This window comes from Orcinus orca, chromosome 16 (assembly GCF_937001465.1).
Source record: "Orcinus orca chromosome 16, mOrcOrc1.1, whole genome shotgun sequence".
Classification (NCBI taxonomy): Eukaryota; Metazoa; Chordata; class Mammalia; order Artiodactyla; family Delphinidae; genus Orcinus; species Orcinus orca.
Window position 1 is genome coordinate 30,989,739 of NC_064574.1, and position 20,096 is coordinate 31,009,834.

Below are 20,096 nucleotides of genomic sequence, written 5' to 3' on the forward strand. Positions count from 1 at the left end.
AGACACATACAGACACAGTCACATAGACATCCCAAGAGACACACTCACATACGGACACAGACATACATAGGCACACAGTCATAGACACAAAGACACACTCATACACATAGACACACACACAGACACACCAACAGATACACACATTCTTACAGACACACATTTGGAACAGCCAGTGGAGGCTGCTGATTGGATACCTTGCTGGCTTATTGGCCAGTGCTAACATACAAAATTGTTTGGTTCTGCACACCCCTCACCCCGAGTCTCATTGCAGGGAGTGCTCTGGAGCAGTGGCCCTGACAATAAGGGCAAAAAGTCTAGGAGAGGGACTTCCCTGGTGGCGCAGTGGTTAAGAATCCACCTGCCAATGTGGGGGACATGGGTTCAAGCCCTGGTCCGGGAAGATCCCACATGCCGCGTAGCAACTAAGCCCCTGCGCTACAACTACTGAGCCTGCGCTCTAGAGCCCGCACACCACAACTACTGAAGCCCGTGCACCCTAGAGGCCGCGTGCCACAACTACTGAGCCCATGTGCCGCAACTACTGAAACCCGCACACCTAGAGCCCATGCTCTGCAACAAGAGAAGCCACCACAATGAGAAGCCCGCACATGGCAACGAAGAGCAGCCCCTGCTCACCACAACTAGAGAAAGCCCGCTTGCAGCAATGAAGATCCAATGTAGCCAAAAATAAGTAATAAAAATTTAAAAATAAGAATAAATAAAAATTTTTAAAAATAAAAAGTCTAGGAGAGATGACACTTTAGCTGGGGAGCCTTATAGATGGTCAGAGATGAGGAGAGAAAGTATTCCAGGGAGGGACAATAGCTCCTGCCAAGGTTTGGGGTGGGAGGGGAAGCTGATGCCCAAAGAACTGTGGGAGCCTTCTTTGGGGAAGGGGCTGGGGGAACAGACAGGAGGCCAGGCCCCCTAACACAGAGAGACAAGCTAAGAAGCAGCCCTTGGCCCTATCCCATCCGTGCCCAGCCTAAGCCTTTGTGGAAACACACTGGGCAGAGAGAAAGGGGCCAGGCCCAGGCCCTGCCAGAATCAGGAGGTGGTGGGCATTATGGGAAGTCAGCTGCCTTAGAGAGGCCTAGCAAGGAGATCTCCACTCTATGTCTCCTGTTTGGAGGCCAGGTCCCCAATCCCCACGAAAGCATGGGTTAGGACAGGAAGAAGGTCATGAACCCTCACAGGAAAGGAGCTCTGTGCTTCTTGCCAAAGCAGGATGAGTTCTGAGTGATCCCTTTGCTAGGAGTGGGAACCCAAACTGTGAGAACCCTTCCCTCCCTACCCCAAACTTCAGCAAGGACAGACCTAGGCCCCAGCCTGGGGCTTAAAGGCCTGTCCTCACCCTCAATCTGGCTTCTTCTCTCTTCTCTGACCCTTGGAGACCAAGCTCGGGATCTTGGGGGTGGGGTGGGGGTGTCTGGGTGAAGGGACTGCGAGAGTCCCGGGCAGCGGCTGGAGGGGTCTGGGCAGGGCCCTCCCTCTCAGCAGCTAGGCCCCTTAGGCTGAATCCCGAGGTGGCCCTGGGGTGGGCAGAGGAGCCCTTCGCAGTCGGGCTGCAGGAGGCCTACCAGGGCCTGAAATTCCTCTCCTCCTCCCTCCACCTCGTCTCCTCACCCTTCTCCCCTCACGGCCCCCCGGGTGGCTGGGAAGTGGGGGAGGCGCAGGAGGGGCAAAAGGAGGGGCGGTGGACTCGAGCCGGGCCGGGCCCCTCGGCAGAGGCCCGTGCTGCAGGCCCCGCCCCGGCCTCGCACATCTGGGCTGAAGCGCTGGCCCACCCGGCGGCGGCGGCAGCGGCGCGGCCATCCGGCCTGGGGGAGGGGGAGGGGAGGAGAGGGGCGGGGGCGGTGCGGGGCGGAGAGCCGGGCTGGGGCTGGGCGCACGTCGAGGGCTTTGGCCGACGCGGCAGAGCACAGCTGCCCCACCGGCTTTGGGCCCGGGATCCAGGCGTCTGGACACAGGTCGAGCTGTCGGCAGGGCAGAGGTGAGTTCTGGGCGGGGGACCGCTGGGCTCCCAGAGAGGAGAAAACGCCAAGGTTTGCGGTCTCATCGCGGGCTGGCGGTTGAGACCCCACCACAAACTTCCTGACCCAGGGGGACAGGACTGGGGCAGATCTTCAAGCCCCTCTCTCCAGCAGGGCTGTGGGTTCGGTAAGGCAATTGGGGTAGCGACGGAGGGCTACATCCGGGCTTTGGGACCCCACACTCGCCCTGTGGAGGGTGGGGATCTGGGGGAAGGGAGGGGGGCTCGAGGGACTTCCGTATCTGGGTGTCTGTGGGGCTGGGGGCTGCTCCAGGGAGCCAGTTTGTGGAGGACACGGTGCTTAGGCCAGAGGTGGAGACCCCGGGGTTGAGTGTGTGTGTATTTGGGGATGCCTGCAGGGGGAGTTCCCAGGGCCTGTGGTTCAGAAAGTTCAAGAGTGGCTGGGTGGCACAGTGCCAGACTGTGGGCTGGCCTCATGAACAGGGACCTCTGGTTTCTCTCTGTGAGGCCAGCTTGGGAATCCAGGTGGGGTGGGGTCAGGGCTCCCTGTGGGATCCCAGTGGAGCCAGGCTGTAAAGGTAGCTTGTGTGGGGGAGAGAAACTGACAGGGAGGGTGCTCTAAAATGTAGACTCCCTGGGAGAGTGAAGGCAGCCCTGGATCCCCAGAAGGTAAGAGATGAGGGACAGTGGGCAGAGGGTGGGAGGGGCTTCAGGCCCTAGGCTGTGTGGGACAGAGGCTGTTTGTGAACTGGCTGCTCCCTTGATGAGGACCCATGGGGGCAGGGCAGGATGTATAGAAAGAAAAGTCGAGGACAGGGAGGGGACTTGGGAGGCCATTTCTATCACTCCCTGCCTCAGGCCAGGAGAAGGCAGCTTCCTCACCCCACAACCTCCCACTGGTCCCTCTTCTTGAGGGTGCCTCTCCAGAGACAGACTGGGGCAGCCCTTTGGGTGCCATTTCTGATCTGTTCCTTGGGCCCTGATTGGCTCAGCCTCTGGCTTGGGAGAAATGCCTGTGGCCTCTCTTTGCCTGCTGACTGGCAGGATGCTGAGAGAGCAGTGGATGGAAGAGGCAGGGTCCCGGTAAAAGGAGGCCTGCAGGGGTAGGGAGGTGAAAGTCCTAGGCTTTTGTGAGTCTGGGGGACACTGTGGGATGGGAGTCTCCAGTTTCAAGTCCCTACTCGGCCACACTCTGTCCTAGTCCCCAGTCATGCCTATTGGGTAGAAGCCAGGACCAGGGGTCAGGGTAAAGCTGAAGATGAGAGGTCAATATGAGGCCAAGGGCTAGGGGTCAGTCCATGGGCAAGGTTAAGGGACAGACCATAGGCAGGGTTAAGGGTCTCTCTGTGGGTAGGGTAGGGGTCAGGCTGGGGCCAGGGTTTAGCCTGCCCTTGTAGCCAGGAAATGAAGTTATTCTCTCTGTATATCAAACTGCCCCACCCAATTCTCAAACCCATAAGCATCACCAGTCTGAAATTAGTGGGCCCCTGGGGCAGGGATCTACCTCTCCCCACTTGCAGCTGCAGGCCCCACCCAGATATAACTTTTGTAGCTGAGGTTGTCCTGAGTCCCATGATCAGCATTCTCCTTACATGTTTCTGGTATGTGGGTGTGTATGCATGGTGGGGGATGTCCCAAAGAAATATGGGGTATGTGTGTGTGCTTGTGTGGCTGCCACCCTCTTGTACCTCCACCTCTCAGAGAATCAGCAGGATCCTCCTTCTTTAACACAAATTGATTCAGGGCCTCCCTCCCTCCCTAAAGAACTCAGAATGACTAGAAAAAAAGTCTCAATAAGACCAAAATCTTCTGACAAGAGAAAATTCAGAATCCACATCACGAAGGGAAAGAACACTGCTCACATCTGTCGAACTTCCTGCCTTTTTATCAGCCACCTGCCTTTCTTGGACTTGATCCTCACAAGCCCCCTGCATGATCCATTTTACAGGAAAGGGCACTGAGGCACAGAGAGGCAGCATGATGCACTCCAGCCAGGTGCCGTAACAGGCCCTTGTCAGCCCTGAGTGTAGGGGCATTCCGTGTCACATGCTCAAAGATGGGAGATAACTGGACCAGGTTCACAGAGCTGGGGAGATTATAGACGCATTGGTTTGGACATGAAATCAGCTTAGAGTGACAACTCTTGAGTCTTTTTTTCTTGGTGGTTCTAGATTGTTTCTGCTCCAAATACAATATCCTTGGTTCAGAAAATCCATTCATTCATTCAGCAAAGCATTTCTCCAGCACTTAGCTGCAGAACCTGGCAGGAAGAAATGTCAATAAGTTTTTGCTGATGAATCAAAACAATGTATAAATAGGGCTGCCATATTCTCTCTTGTGGGCTTGATCCAGTAGTGTGTTGGTAGATGTTTTTCAGTCAGCTCCCCAAGAGGGAGAAAAACCTAATTTGCAGTTTACCAACTTCTATGGTAGAATCACCATGGCTGATTTCAAGCTATCAATGTGATGTCAATAAATGTAGAATTGAGAAGAGATGCACAGAATCAGCTCTTGGGAGCTGGTAGAATCCACGTCCAGCACGACACTCCATCACCCTGAACTGGGCACCTGTCCCTGGTTCTCAAGGCCCATACCCACCCCCACCATTTACTTTCCTTTTTCTCAGCATCATCCAGCTGCTGTACAAGTGCCCGCGATCAGCCCCTGTATTTCCCCTGATTCTAATTCCTGGACATCCACCTGTGCACCTCCAGTGACAGCAGGACTGCATGCGTCTGGAAATCTCCATGGTGCTGGCCATGGGGGAATATCCTGGATGTGTCTCAGTGTCTGTCCATGCTGGGGCTGGGTTGTGTGAATTCTGTGTGAGCAAGGGTGTGTGCACATGTGTGTAGGGGTGTGACAGTGCCCAGCTCTGTGTCCGCTGTGTTCTGTTAGCAAAACTTCCTGATCTGGCCACTGGCTACAGAGAGGGAGTGGGCTCTGGGCTGTCCCCACCTTGTTTAGGCTCACTGCTGAGGACAGTAGCATTGGTGATCTGAAGACTGGGCCAGGATACATTGACAAGCACTTCTCAAACCTTAGGGTGCTCCCAACCACCTGGGATCTTGTGAAAAAGCAAGCGCTGACTGAGCAGGTCCGGGGCGGAGCCTGAGGGCCTGCACATCTAACAAGCTCCCAGGGGACCCAGTGCTGCTGTCCTGATACCACGCTTTGAGTAACAAAGCTGTCAATGACCTGGAGGACGAGGCCTCTAGCTTGGCCCTCAGAACTTCACAGACACAAGCTCAGGTTCCTCCCACCTTAGAAGAGAAAATAAAAACCTGTCCTCCCCTCCTCAAGCATTATGTTCCTCCAGGTGCTAGCTGGAAGAGTGCTAGCTAGCTCTGTTCTCTCACTGTCTGCTCCCTCCTCGCCTACCTGACTCCCGCCCCATCTCCATCATTCCACTGAAATGCCATTAAAAACAGGTGTTTCCAGTCTCATCTAAAAATCTCTAAAGGCGTCTAGCTTCACAGCCTTCCCTTATCAAGATCTTCATGAAACCATAGCAGGCAACTCCGTTTCCCTGGCCAGCCAACCTTCCTCCAGTCAACCTTTATTCAGAGCTTCTCCTCCCTTCCCTTCCCCCACTCTACTTTCTGCCAAGCCTCCTGTGACAATGACTCCCAGACACGCATCTCCACCTCAGATTTCTCCCTGTCCTCTAGGTCATATGTCATCTGACTCCTCAGTCTGTTCTCTCAGCAGTTTCAAAACTGCACCCAGAACACTGACCCTTCCCCCTGCCAGCCTGCCCTGCTCCAGTATTCTCCATTTCACCATCCATCTCCTAGCTTGAATCAGGCAATGTCATCCTTGACACCTTCTTCTTCCTAACCTCCCATGTCCAATCCAGCCATCTTCCATCAGGCTTGTTGATTTTAACCTCTAACATAAATGTCTACACTTCTGTCTCAAGACACACAGCCACCACCATCATCTGTTGCCTGGAGCACTTATTGGCTCCTGTTTTCATGTCGTCCCACTGCAATCTGCACTTCCCATGCAGCCAGAGGGGCTTTTTAAAACACAGATTTAGTCATGCCCCTGCCTTCACTCTGCCACTTGAAACCTTTCAAGATTTGCTGTTGCCTTTCATGTAAAAGCAGATCTAAAATTGGGTCCACCAGGGTCTGCCTGCAGGGTGAGCCTAGCCCAACCCCTCTCTCCAGCCTTGCCATGCTCCCCTTTCTGCCCTGCTTCACAGTATCCTTCACAGCATTGTTTGTAATCTCAGATTCACTTACATGATTATCTGATTATGAATGGCTTCCCCACCAGGCTGTGGGCCCCCAGGACAGGGACAGTGTCTCTCTGGGTCACTGATGTCCCACAGCATCTGGCAGAGAGTGGGCACCTGAAAACACTTAGGAGCATCCTGGTTCCAACAAAGCAACTGTTAAAAAGACATTTTTGAGGGAATTCCCTGGCAGTCCAGTGGCTGGGTTTCCTTACTTCCACTGCAGGGGGCCAGGGTTCAATCCCTGCTCGGGGAAGTAAAATCCTGCAAGCCACGCAGTGTGGCCCAAAGAAAAACCCGACATTTTTGAGACAAGCTGGGATGGAGGATTGAGCATTGGATGAAATTAAGGAATTACTGTTGATTTTGTTAGACATGATAGTGGTGTTGTGGCAATGTCTTTTAAAAAATCTCTGTTAGAGAGACATTAAATAATTTATAGGTCAAGCAACATGCCTGGGATTTGCTTCAAAGGACTCCAGCCAAAAGTAAATAAATAAAATAAACAATTATTCAGTAAGGGAACAAAGGAACAAATAAATGCCATTCTGCTTGTCTGTTCCTGTTCACAGCCACAGGGCCTACAAAGATGCTGGCTGTCCCGGAGATGGGCCTGCAGGGGCTGTACAGCGGTAAGACCCACCCCCTCACCTCTGCCCGGGGCCCACTGCCCCCCTCACCCTGGCACTCAGACCCACCCCTAGTCTGTCCATGTGCCTTGCCCAGCAGAGGCTCCTGAGCACCGTTCTGTGAGTGTGTGTGCGCAAGGAGGGTCAGTGTAACAGGACTACGCATGTGAGTGTGTGTGTGTGTCTGCGTGTCTGCCTATGGGCAGGTCTCTGGGCACAGGGTGTGTATGTCTGCACAGAACTCTGTGTGCATGCGCATCTGCCTTTGGCCTGGTCTGGGCGCAGGCTCTGGGTTCTGTGCAGGGGTAGGAGGCCAAGAGGCAGGACGGACACGCCTCAGGAAGTCCACTCACAAAGACCTGGTGGGCTGGGGCTTCCTTCCTGACTCCCTTCCCAGGCTCAAACCACAGCAACTCAGCCCCTCAAGCTGGAGCTGGTGACAGGACCCAAGCCTGCCCTGGCCACCTGAGAAAAAGGGGCTCTGGGAGTGTGACCACCATGTCCTTGCCCCTCCAGCACTGCAAGACAGATGCCAGCCCTGTCCAGGCACTTCCCAGAATCATGCCCAGCCCCTCACATATATTCCAAGTGTACCCCAAGGTCGAGGAGGGCTGGGACTTGCCAGGGCCACAGAGCTGTGGCTGAGCGAGTACACAGGCCCCAGCCCTGGCTCAGCCTAAAGCCAGACATTGATTTGCCAATGTGTCTTCATACCAGACCCCATCAATCTCCCTGGCCAGCGCCCCCGTCCCCACACACGGATCTCAGGGCAGCCCCAGTGCCCCTCTCGGGGCCTTAGCAAAGTTCAGTGTGGTGGTGATAAGCCCACCAGCCCACACCAGCAAAGCAGGCCCTCCTGCCCCCTGAGCTGCCAGAGCCTCCAAACCAGGCTTTGGGCTGCCTTCTGGGCGCTGCACTGCTTCCTCCCACCAAAGGTCCAGCTCAGTCCTGGGCCTGTGAGAGGGTCTTAAGGGGGCCTCCTGCCCCCAAACGCTGGCTCCAGGTCTATGTGTGTCATGGGGGAGGGGAGGCTTGGAATCTGACTTCCTAGTGTGGTGGACACCTCTTGGCTCAGGGCTGGGCTGGGGGAGGTGTTGCCCCAGTCAGCCAGCTGGGCCTGTCCATGGCCCTTGTGGGGCAGAGGGAGGGGAGGAGGCAACTCCCTCAGGTCCTGATTAGAACCATGTGGCTGCACTTTAGTGGGGAGAGGAGCGGCTCCACTCCCACTCAGTTAGGTCTGTAGTCCCCTACCTTTTCTGGTTTCTCCACCCTCACCCCAGGAGCTCACCTGCCCCATCTCTCCTGCCCTTCTATCTCTGGACTCAGTCTTCCCCACCCCCACAATGCTTCTCTGTCTCTCCCCTTCCCTGCTGTGTCTGAAGAGTGCTGGGGGAGACAGTGAGTCCCTAGGTGAAGTATGTCACCCTTCAGGAATAGGTCGCCTCTAACTGATAACAGACCCTGAGCCCAGCTATCCCCGACCCCGACCTCAGTCCCGTCCTTCCTACTCTCCCTCCCTCATCCCCTTTCCCCAGCAGGGTACCCCTCACCTTGGCCCAGCAATGACTGATGAAGAATCCCCCAGGCTTGGGCCCCAGCCACCAGCCCCTTACCCTGATTGTGCCAGAGTGATTTGCCCTCTCTTTGCAGGCTCCAGCCCAGAGCGGTCTCCAGTGCCCAGCCCACCCGGCTCCCCAAGGACCCAAGAAAGCTGTGGCATTGCCCCCCTCACACCCTCACAGTCTCCAGTAAGCCCAGAGCAGGGATTGGGGTGGTGGGTGGCCTGGTTAGTGGGGAAGGTCACACTGGTGCCTGGAAGAGCCCTGGCAGGTCTGGGCTGGGGGTGCCATCATGCTTCCTGCCCCTACACACTCCACTCATGTTCCCCCTGATGGGTTAGCCTTAGGTGACCTTGGACTGTAGGGGTAACAATTCTACTGAGGTGATCTCTCTCCAGGATAACATCTAGGGACCATTGCACGTAACCTGCCTGGGGCAGGTGTACTTCTGAGCAAGTAGTTTTGTGTGTTCTCAGAGCACTGGGCCTCCGAGACTTGCTTCCCCTCCTGTCAACCACAGCCACCTTAATACAAGGTATATCTAGGGAAGAGGAGACATGTTGCTAAAAAATAGTTTGGGGCTAGCTTGAAGTATCCAGGACATAACCACCACCCCCAAGCTCCCTAGGTCACCCCATGTGGGGTGGCCTCACCCTAGTGATTCAGCCTGGGGACCCCCTTTTTCTCAGGGAGCCCAGGCCTGGCCTGGGAGGAGTCAGGGACCACTCTTGGGCACATGCATGGGGCCTCTCTTCTCTGTCACAAAACTGGATAGAGTCTGGCTGTGTCACTGTGGCCACAAAGAGCAAGAGGGTCAAATATAGCAGGTCCATATGCTATGAAGCTGCTCAGAGCAGCAAAATTGCCCCCAGCTGGGCCCAGGCTGTGAAGTGGTGTGAGATGGGGGTGGGGCAAAGGCAGTCCAGGCAGAAGGTGGGCAGAGAACCAGAAGCAGGGAAGCAGGAGCTCAAGCCCAAAACTTCATGGGGCTACCTGAGAGGCCTTGGGCTTTCTGAACAGTTGGCATCTCAAGGGCTTACCTTGGAGCTTAGGAGAGGAAGGAAGCCAGGCAGGCAGGCAGGTAGGTGGGATTGGGCCAGGGCCGGTCTGGACCACAGCCAGGGGTTGGGAGGGCTCCCACATACACTCAGCCTGGCCATCTGGCTGCTCCCTGACTAGGTCTTGCACTTGCAGAAGCCTGAGGCCCGAGCCCCCCAGCAGGCCCCCTTCTCCGTGGTAGTGGCCATCGACTTCGGTACCACATCCAGTGGCTATGCCTTCAGCTTTGCCAGTGACCCTGAGGCCATCCACATGATGAGGTGAGGGTGGCTGGGCTGGGAGATTGGTGTGGGGTGCGGGGGGAATCCTACACCCTGGGAGAGACCTGGTCCCAGAAGTACTGTCACTAAGGAGAAATGGGGTCTCCTCAGAGTGCTTTCCACCCTTAGTCTGGGCTCCTCACTGGGGCAAAAGTTTGGAGGATGGGTGCTAGGCCTGGGCCCTCAGCCCCAATTGGGGCAGCTCTCTGACCTCTGCAGGAAATGTTGGGCTTTGTTTTTTATTTTAAATTTTTTATTGAGAGATAACAAACATACAGTGAAATACACAGATCTTTTTCTGGGCTAGTCACAAACACATACACAAATACATATGCACAAATACATATGCAAAAACCAAATAAATATGTGGTTTTAAAATAAAAGTGTTATATCATACAACTTGCTTTATTTTAAGCTTTCAACACTATTTTCTAGATGTTTCATGTGAATACAGAGAGCCATGATTTTGTTTTAATGGTTGCATAGTATTCCACAGTACAGATGTGTCATAATTTATCCATTCTTCTATTGATAGTTTTGAGGCTATTTTTCCTTCTAATTTTTCACTATTACAAAAAGTGTTGCAATGAATATTCTTCCTTGAAAACTTGTGCTGGAATTTCTATGTGGTAGAATCCTAGAGGCAGATTCCTAGGTTCGGCTCGAATGAAATACAAGGAAATGAACGATCAGAGGGTTAACTGAGTTGACAAGTCACACAGTTGTCATGAAAGAGCTGTTTGAAAAATCCATTCTGATGGATTTTGTTTTGTTTGAATGAAACATTTGTCTGACACTCCCCTTCAGGCCTCAAGACCCTGATCCTTTGAATATATCTTAGTGGGGCTGTAGCCTATAGGGGGAAGACCCCTATAGAAGACCCCAAAGCTCCCAACTCAGCCTGGGGTGGGGAATCAGGGGGCTTCACCAGGGCCTGGGAGGCTGGATGGAAGGGTGGGTGGAGAGACAGGCAAAGGGTCACTGCCCCAGAGATACAGGGGACCTAACCTACATGAGCGTGGACTGTCCTTCCCCCTTCTCTGCTCCTTCCACATCCATATGAGGCCACAAAGGCTCTGGGCCCTTAGAGCTCTCTAAGAGCTGCAGGGCATCCCAACTTGTCAGCACACACAGCCAAGGCCATGCTGGGCCCCTTGCTGGGGCTGAGGACACATGAAGGGACACTAGAGATAACAATCACAGGAAGTAACTGGGGGCATCTTGGCCTCCTCCCAAGTCCTTCCCACCCCCACTGGCCACTAATCCCCATCACTTCTATCTCTAATATCTCTGTAATACCCGCCTACTTCTCTCCACCACTACCACCCCGAAGTTCAGCCCCACCCTCTCTCACTTGAATGGTTGCAATATCCTCCTCCCTGGTTTTCCTTCTCCATCCTCCCTCCCCTCCACTCTGTTGCTACATGGGGACCAGTAACCTTTCTAAAGGCAAATGTGGTCATGCCTCTTCACTCCCCTACCTAATACCCACCAAGACAGAATTCTGATATGGCATTTGATACTCCTCCTCAGTTGATCTTAAGATTCCTGTATTTTCTCCTGCTTTGAGCCAACTTATAGCTAGTTCTCCCTGGTCTTTCACACCTCTAAGCTTTTGCACATGCTCTTCCTTCTGCCTGGATTCCCAGTTATTTCCCCAAAAGGCTGCACTGGTGAGCTTGGCCTAGAGGAGTCAGGGCATCAGACAACGCAGAGGAAGGGGAGGAAGGATTTGCCAGGCTAATGAACTGGGCAGTGAGTTCTGGGTGGAGGTCCAGATGATGCCTGCACATAGGGAAGTCTGGAGTCTCAGGTTTTGGGGGCCTGCTGGAGGTGCAGTCAGCTGGGGTGTAGCTACTGATGTGGGCCAGATAGGAGTGATCATGAATACCTTGAAAGAGCTTAGCTGTGGAGGATGGCCTAGAGGAGGGCAAACCAGCTGGCTGGGAGGAGGCCTCTGCCAGGGTCCTGGAGACACATCAGAAGGCCAGACAAGGCAGATGGTTTGCTGCTGCTGCTTGTTAAAAAGACAGGGAGGTGGGCTTCCCTAGTGGCGCAGTGGTTGAGAGTCCGCCTGCCGATGCAGTGGATGCGGGTTCATGCCCCGGTCCAGGAAGATCCCACATGCCGCAGAGCGGCTAGGCCTGTACGCCATGGCCGCTGAGCCTGGGCATCCGGAGCCTGTGCTCCGCAACGGGAGAGGCCACAACAGTGAAAGGCCCGCATACCACAAAAAAAAAAAAAAAAAAAAAAGGGAGGTGAGGTCCAATGGTATACTTCATGGAAGGGATCAGGAGCTGAGAATGTCGGATGGGACCCATGGCCCCATGGATAGAGAGGATCCCATGAGCAACGTTTATGGAGATTTAAGTGGATGCCAAGCACCATATTCACAAGAACCCTAAAAGGTAGGTATTATTATCATTCACATTTTACATATGGAAAGACTGAGGCTTGGGGAAGCCAAGTGAGCTGCCCAAAGTCACACAGCTGGTTCCAGAGCCAGCACCCAACCCCACAAAGGGAGGATTACTGCTGACCACACTGACAGCTATCTGCCTCCACAGGAAATGGGAGGGCGGGGACCCAGGTGTGGCCCACCAGAAGACCCCCACCTGCCTGCTGCTGACCCCAGAGGGTGCCTTTCACAGTTTTGGCTATACAGCCCGTGATTACTACCACGATCTGGACCCTGAGGAGGCTCGTGACTGGCTCTACTTTGAGAAGTTCAAGATGAAGATCCATAGTGCCACTGTGAGTCACATTCTGTCTCAGGGCCCAGCTCCAGCCAGGGAGGCAGGGCTAGGAGGGAAAACGGGGAGGGAGGCCTCATGGAGGGTAGGTAAAGCTAAAAGGTGAGGAGGGGACTGGTGGAGGAGTAGCTAAGGAGGCGGAACTTGAATGTAAGGGATGGAGGCATGACCAAGGGGTGAAGATAGGGTAAAGAGAGGGGCTGGGGAGAGAACTAATGTGAGATTAGAGCCAGAGTGGGACAGTGCCAAAGAGGAGGAGCACCAGGAAATGGGGTGAGTATAAGAGGTTGTCAGGAAATGGAGGCAGAGCTACGGCCTCCTGCAGAGTCACCTTGTGTCCCTGCCAGGATCTCACCTTGAAGACCCAGCTAGAAGCGGTAAATGGAAAGAAAATGCCTGCTCTGGAGGTGTTCGCCCATGCCTTGCGCTTCTTCAAGGAACATGCCCTTCAGGTGCGCTGTGACCCCATCCCTGCCTACTGGGGTGGAGGGCCCCCAGGTCCATCCTTTCCCCTCAGCCCATCCCCTGTCCATCCAGTGGGTAGCCACTGTCAGAAGACAGAGGTCGTCTTCTCCAGTCCCCTGCCTTTCTATCTGGTAGAGCCTGCATCAACCCTACAGGTGTTGGGGAGGTGGTGGTGGTGGGGAAGTGGGTGTTAGGATTCCAAGTTAGCTGGGAAGTTCCTCCTGAGGGCTGATTAGTTCCTCCAGCTCCCACAGAGGCTAAAGACACTCCCCGCAAACCAAGCCAGCCATTCCCCTCACTGCCCCCTCCTGCTCCAGGAGCTGAGGGACCAGTGCCCATCGCTGCCAGAGAAGGACACTGTGCGCTGGGTGTTGACAGTGCCGGCCATCTGGAAACAACCAGCTAAGCAGTTCATGCGAGAGGCTGCCTACTTGGTGAGAATGTGCACTCAGAGCCGTGGACGTTGGTTGGGAGGGCCCCGGGCAGGGCCCATACCCTCATTCACCCACCACCCTTGGGACCACAGAGCCACTGTGTAAAGACTGCCAGCCCCAACCTGCTGGCCAGTTTGGAGGGCTGTTGCCACCAGGAAAGGGGGTGGGCCTGCAGGACCAGAGAGCAGAGGGACAAAAGACACATCCCAGGCCAGCTTAAACAGTGTCTTAGGGCAGGTTTCCTAGAAGCAGAGCCCAAGATGGGGATTCTTGTACATGTGGTCTATTGCAAGGACTCTCAGGAGAAAGGGGAGTGAGGAAAGCAGGACAGGAGAAAGAGTTGAGCAAGGATGTGGTCTCAGCTGGAGTCTAGCCTCAGCCTGATCCCATGGAGAGCTCTAGAGGGAGAATGTACTGTGGTGTTGGCCACGGGGAGGCGGGGGGGGGGGTGGCTTTTTGTCCATCCTTATCAGTCTGTCATTGGTTACTGGGGGAGTTGGGGAAAGCCCCTCCAAGTGAGGCGGTTCCCATTCAGCTGAGGGCAGTTCTTCAGAGAAGGGGCAGCGGTGAGCCAATAGCAGCCAACACTCACAGTAGCTGGGCAGGACACCAAGAACACCCACTTCAGCCAGCATCAGTATTTTCACCACAGCCCCAACCACTGAGCAGCGGAAATAGGACTATGAAACTATGAAGGGAGGCGATTTTGGCCAATGTTTGCTGGTCTTCCTACCATAAGAGGTGCCCAAAGGTCTGGAGAAAGGGGGACGGCTCAGGCACCCCCCTCTAAAGTAGAAATGGGGAGGTTGGAGGGGGGCTCATTGTTTGATCCTGCCTGTGAACCTGAGGCCTTGGTGGATACCCTAGGATCCCCAAAAGGGATTTCAGGAATTCCAGTACATCTTCCCATGGAAGATACCAGGACCCCCAACCCCCCACAAACACAACTTTGGGCCAGGCATGCCACAGCTGTCAAATCCGCAGGTGCCTACACTTGTCTCTAGAAGGAGCTAACCCTGAGGCCAGTGGGCATCCCCCTGCAGAGACCAGGATGAAAGCATGGCTGTGCCCAGCCAGAACAAACACCTACACCAGTGGCCCCCTGCTGGTTTACCCACCCTGCTTCCTCCCACACTGTTCCCTGTCAGCTGAGAACAGGCTGGAGTCTCAATACCCACCCATCCCCATCCCCCACCTGGTCAGACTGCCTTGCCTTGGCGCCTGAAATTTCAGTTAAAGTTTCTTTCCTCCTATATCAGATTCCCTGAGAACAAAGTTCTCCTAAGAGTGGGGAGGCCCATAGCCACTGTCTATCACCAGTGGAGAAAGAGGGTTCAGTAAGCCAAAAGGGGCCCCCCCACCCCTCTGACTGATGGTCTGGCCATTATACCCACCCTCCCCAATACATTGTGTTGGAGTCTCCACTAACCCCCTCAGCCAGTGCTTAGCTGGCCAACCCAGCATCTGTGAAGGGGACCTTGCTGCAGCCCAGGGACACCTTGGGCAGCCTGGAGGCAGATCCTAGGTGCTCTAGGTTTTCACTCAGTCTAGGGTCTCTTCCTGCTGGGCAACACCATGGCATCCTTGGCCATGGCCATGCCCCTCCCCAGCCTGGTCACAGGGTGGCTGTGAGACAGCTCCAAATTTGTGCAGCATGGAGGGGCCTCAGAAGCTTAGCATGGGTGGGGTATAATCCAGAGATTGGAGCCCCACAGGCCCCCGGTTGCCTGCCCTGAGGTGCCATTTCAGTGTGATGTTTGGCCCATGATGCTCCCCAACCCTGCTAACCACCCATCCTCAGGCCGGACTGGTGTCAAGAGAGGATGCAGAGCAATTACTCATCGCCCTGGAGCCTGAGGCCGCCTCTGTCTACTGCCGCAAGCTGCGTCTGCACCAGCTCGTGGACCTGAGCAGCCGAGCTCCAGGCAGCGGGCGCCTGGGCGAGCGCCGCTCCATTGATTCCAGCTTCCGTCAGGGTGAGCCACCCCCAGGGATACTGCCCAGTGGTGGCCTTGGAGGCAGGCGCTGAAGATTACACCTTGCCCTAGAGTAGCACTGTCAGAGGATGGTAGGACTCAGCCCAGCCCTGAATCAGAGTGGGAGAGTGATGCCTACCCTGGGGAGAGGTGCCTGAGTACTGACAAAGGGTACTCTGAGCTGAAGGTGGAGGTCTTCAGGAGCTGCCCCTTAAACAGCCACTGAATCAGTTTTCCCTCCCCTCCTGGCACATCAGCTGTCCTCCCCCCTCCCCCATCAGCCCCCAGCTCCTGCTGCCAGGACCAGGAACTGGGACAGCTATGGTCAACCTTCATCATCCCCTCAGATGCCATCTCCCATGACAGGGAGAGGTCCCAGGACCTCCCCCCACCCCATCACCAGCTCCTTCAGACCTTCTTAATTCTGATTTTGCCATGGCCTGAGCCCTTCTGGATTAAGGGAAGGTCCTGCAGCCAGAAATACTCCCCCTTAGCTGTTGGTTACAGTGCCTAAGATTACCCCATCCAGTTTCTCTGGACCCTCTGGGGTTCAGCATTGCCCTCTCCCAGTTAGGAGTGGAGCAGGAGTTTCAGGAGCACTGGCTGCTCCAGATGCTCATGGAGGGCGTTGATGGAAGGATGTGGGGCATTGAGCGTGGTAGCTGAGACACCCCTTCTAACCTCACTGTCCTGCTGTCCCTCAACACACAGCCCGAGAGCAGCTTCGAAGGTCCCGCCACAGCCGCACGTTCCTGGTGGAATCGGGTGTCGGAGAACTGTGGGCTGAGATGCAAGCAGGTGGGGGAGGGGAGATGGAGGGATATTCCTTGGGCCCTGTGGGGCACCGTATACTGAAGGTGGGGGGAACATTCCCAAAGTCAGCTCTAGCCCCTAGGAACCCTGCCCCTTCCAACTCTTTCAGCTGTACCTAACCTGGTAGTTCCCCTCAGTCACCTGCACTCCCACCCCCACTCACAGCCATGCCCCTAACCCCCACTCCCCTGGGGGATTCTCTGCAGATGAGTTGCAGAATCCTGGGACCATTTTCCCCCACACCTTGTGCTCCTACCTGGTGAACCTCAAGCACCTGAAGCCCCTTTCAACCCTAACCCCCATGGCCCCGCAGACAGGGCTCAGGACCTGGGGCAGGGCTGGAGGCTGGGTGTGTCTGCAGAGGGCACAGAGCTGAAGGTGCCACGAGTGTGTGCTCACGCTCGCCCCCGTAGGAGACCGCTACGTGGTGGCAGACTGCGGGGGAGGCACGGTGGACCTTACCGTGCACCAGCTGGAGCAGCCCCATGGCACCCTCAAGGAGCTCTACAAGGCATCTGGTGAGTAGCCAGGCAGCGCCCTTGGTACCCAGACCGCCCTGGCCCCGCCAACGCCCCCTGGCGGCGGAGTCGGCACTGACGCCCCACTTCCTCCCCTGCCCTACCCAAGGTGGCCCCTGTGGCGCGGTGGGCGTGGACCTGGCCTTCGAGCAGCTGTTGGGCCGCATCTTCGGCGAGGACTTCATCGCCACCTTCAAAAGGCAACGCCCAGCAGCCTGGGTGGATCTGACTATAGCCTTCGAGGCCCGCAAACGCACCGCAGGCCCACACCGTGCGGGGGCGCTCAACATCTCGCTGCCCTTCTCGTTTATTGACTTCTACCGCAAGCAGCGAGGCCACAACGTGGAGACAGCCCTGCGCAGGAGCAGGTGGGCCGGGGGACCGCACCTACAGGGGAAGGTGTGGGCCCCGGGGGGGAGTAGGGGAGCCACCTTATCTGTCCCACGCACATATCATGCCAGCCCCGGTGGAGGCAGTGGGAGGGGCATGAGTACCCCAGCTGGAATCAGCAGCCCAAACTGGGGCGAGAATCTTGAGCCTGCAGAAAGGCCAACATCTACCTCTTCCCATTCCCTGCACACACACACACACACACACACGCGCGCGCGCGCGCTAGCCAATGGGTCTGGGTTCCTCAGCTCGAGGCAAAGGTAGGCTCCTCTCCTGGGACCTCATGCCTGGACCTGGAACAGACCTGCGTCTAAAGCCCTGAAAGTATGCCTGGCACAACACATAATGTGCAGTCAGTGCCCAGGTACTTCGGCCTGGAATAGGGGTAGCGCCCGGGACCCTGACCCATGGGCCTGTGCCTCCTTCAACACCTACAGCGTGAACTTCGTGAAGTGGTCCTCACAGGGGATGCTCAGGATGTCTTGTGAGGCCATGAACGACCTTTTTCAGCCCACGGTCAGCGGGATCATCCAGCACATAGGTGAGCACCTGAGCCTGGGTCTTTCATTCACCTCAACATACACACCCAGATGCGGGAATATGTTACCCTGTTAGTGCCTGGAAACCTCCCCATATCCATACACTGGAATGAGACCCAGAATCATCTGGAATACCTGGAGGATGCAGTGTGGTGGGGATTAAGAGATAGATAGGCGGGAAAATGTGCAGTCTTGCCAGGTTAAAGAACCTCTGGTGCCTGTTTCCCCAAATGGGGTGATAGTATTAGGTCCCCCAAACTGTTATCACAGGGATTTAAATGAGCTGAAGTATCTAGAGAGTGCAATGTCTTGCACGTAGTAGGCATTTAGTATGTGTAAATGCAGACCCTTATCTCAAGCCCTCCACAGTGTGGTGGGGAAGCAGAGCCCATAAAGATTGCCAGGGGCCCTCACGAAAGTGCCCGGTGTTTTTCTTTATGAGAACCAGGCTACCGTTTTATAGTGAAATGACTAGTTTCTGGTTGCCTGAGGATACAGGCGGGCAGAGGAGAGGCACCAGTGGCTGTGCAGTGGTGGCCTCAGTGGCCCACTACCCGTCCCTCCTCCTTACCCCCACCCTTCACTCCTGTACCGCAGAGGCGCTGCTGGCGCGCCCCGAAGTGCAGGGCGTGAAGCTGCTGTTCCTGGTGGGCGGCTTCGCAGAGTCGGCCGTGCTGCAGCACGCGGTGCAGGCAGCACTGGGTGCCCGCGGTCTCCGCGTGGTGGTTCCGCACGACGTGGGCCTCACCATCCTAAAGGGCGCGGTGCTCTTCGGGCAGGCTCCGGGCGTGGTTCGGGTGCGCCGCTCGCCGCTCACCTACGGCGTGGGCGTGCTCAACCGCTTTGTGGCTGGGCGCCACCCGCCCGACAAGCTGCTGGTTCGCGACGGCCGCCGCTGGTGCACCGACGTGTTCGAGCGCTTCGTGGCCGCCGAGCAGTCGGTGGCCCTGGGCGAGGAGGTGCTGCGCAGCTACTGCCCAGCGCGCCCAGGCCAGCGGCGCGTGCTCATCAACCTGTACTGCTGCGCCGCCGAGGACGCGCGCTTCATCACCGACCCAGGCGTGCGCAAGTGCGGCGCGCTCAGTCTAGAGCTCGAGCCCGCCGAGGGAGGCCCCCATGCCGCCGGCGCGCCCCCTAGCCGCCGCGAGATCCGCACTGCTATGCAGTTTGGCGACACCGAGATTAAGGTCACTGCCGTCGACGTCAGCACCAATCGCTCCGTGCGCGCCGCCATCGACTTTCTTTCCAATTGAGGGCGCAGTGCCAGCCCCCGTCGGCCCCGCTGAACTCTCTTTCGGCCCAGGGCCTGGGGAGCGGGCTGAGGCGGACCAACCGGCCCCATTCCCCACCATCCTGCCCCGGGAGGTGAGGTCACAGGAGGATGGGTGGGGACATATCCAGAAACTCTGGCTTTAGGATTGGGCCCCGGTCCGCTGACTGGAAGGCTGAAGGGCCCTGCCAAGGACTGAGGTCAAGGAGACTTAAAAGAGGTTTGCAAGACGGCGTGCCCACAGGGAGCACATGATCCTGAAAGCAGAATGCACCGGAAGACTTGAGCCCTGGTCTGAACTGGGGTCCGGGATGGGAGTGGGGGGGTGGGGGTGCAGCTGCAGGTGGGGCAGCAAGAGGAAGGAGGTTGTGCAGGACCTGGGCCTGAAGGGCGGAGTGCACTGACTGACTGGCTCAGCCTGTTTAGGGAGCCAGACAGGACAAGGACTGGAAACTGACAGGAAAGGGACAGGGGTAGTAAGACCTTCCTGGGTGTGGTACTGACCACCCAAGTATGAATGTTAATTGTAGAAAGAGCAGTAGCAGACTATGAGAAGGGTACAGGGCGAGGCACTTATGAGGGGGATGTGGGGGCACATGTCGGGGGGGGGCCTTTCCTTTCTATCTGAGAAGGCCCCAGGGGCAGCCTATGAATGACCCACTTGCACTCCATCGAGCCACGGAGTGGGGGGAGGGTAGGGAGGACAGAGGGAGCACTGGTCGCAGCTCTGCCATCAACTCAGTGTACCTGCCCTCCCATGATGTGCAACAGCTCCACCTGCCTGAGAACCCTAAGGTGACAATAAAGCATTTATGCTCAAGGTGAAGCTATAGCCTCCTGGTACCTCACAAGAGGGGACCCTAATAGTGGAGTAGTGGAGAGGGGCTGGGATCTGCAAAGGGAGGTTTTCAGCTGTGCCTGGGGCTGGGAACTGACCAGAAGGGGGTGCTGCTGTCTCTGGGTCAAGCCTCCCAAACTGAACGCCCCATTCCACAAGACCTCTCTCTGACCTGGGCAGAAGGCCCCTCCCCATCCAAACTCTGTCTTGGCAACTATTCCCAGGCCTAAAATGTCACCCCCTGTGCATACTTCTTTTGGGGCCAGGTGCTGTAATACCACAAAGTGACCTTGCCTCCAAAAAGAATGAGTTGAGCCAAAACTGTTCCTTGGCCCTTCTGTAAAGGATTGGGCATTC

General features: G+C 56.0%; 1 protein-coding gene across 2 annotated transcripts; it reads left to right on the forward strand.

Annotated features, from left to right (window-relative positions):
* The first annotated feature begins 1,865 nt into the window (after positions 1-1,865).
* Positions 1,866-19,958, forward strand: HSPA12B (heat shock protein family A (Hsp70) member 12B). 2 transcript variants are annotated; one of them, XM_012538886.3, is made up of 13 exons: positions 1,866-1,993; positions 6,809-6,868; positions 8,516-8,613; positions 9,619-9,743; positions 12,311-12,497; positions 12,844-12,948; positions 13,279-13,395; positions 15,197-15,371; positions 16,083-16,169; positions 16,598-16,702; positions 16,812-17,070; positions 17,530-17,633; positions 18,229-19,958. In XM_012538886.3, the coding sequence occupies exons 2-13, from the start codon at positions 6,826-6,828 to the stop codon at positions 18,882-18,884; spliced, it is 2,061 nt and encodes a 686-aa protein (XP_012394340.1). In that variant the 5' UTR covers positions 1,866-1,993; positions 6,809-6,825; the 3' UTR covers positions 18,885-19,958. The 2 variants fall into 2 exon arrangements, with proteins under 2 accessions (XP_012394340.1, XP_049555438.1); XM_049699481.1 differs by having other exon boundaries at positions 9,604-9,743; positions 18,229-19,213.
* The last annotated feature ends 138 nt before the right edge of the window (positions 19,959-20,096 follow it).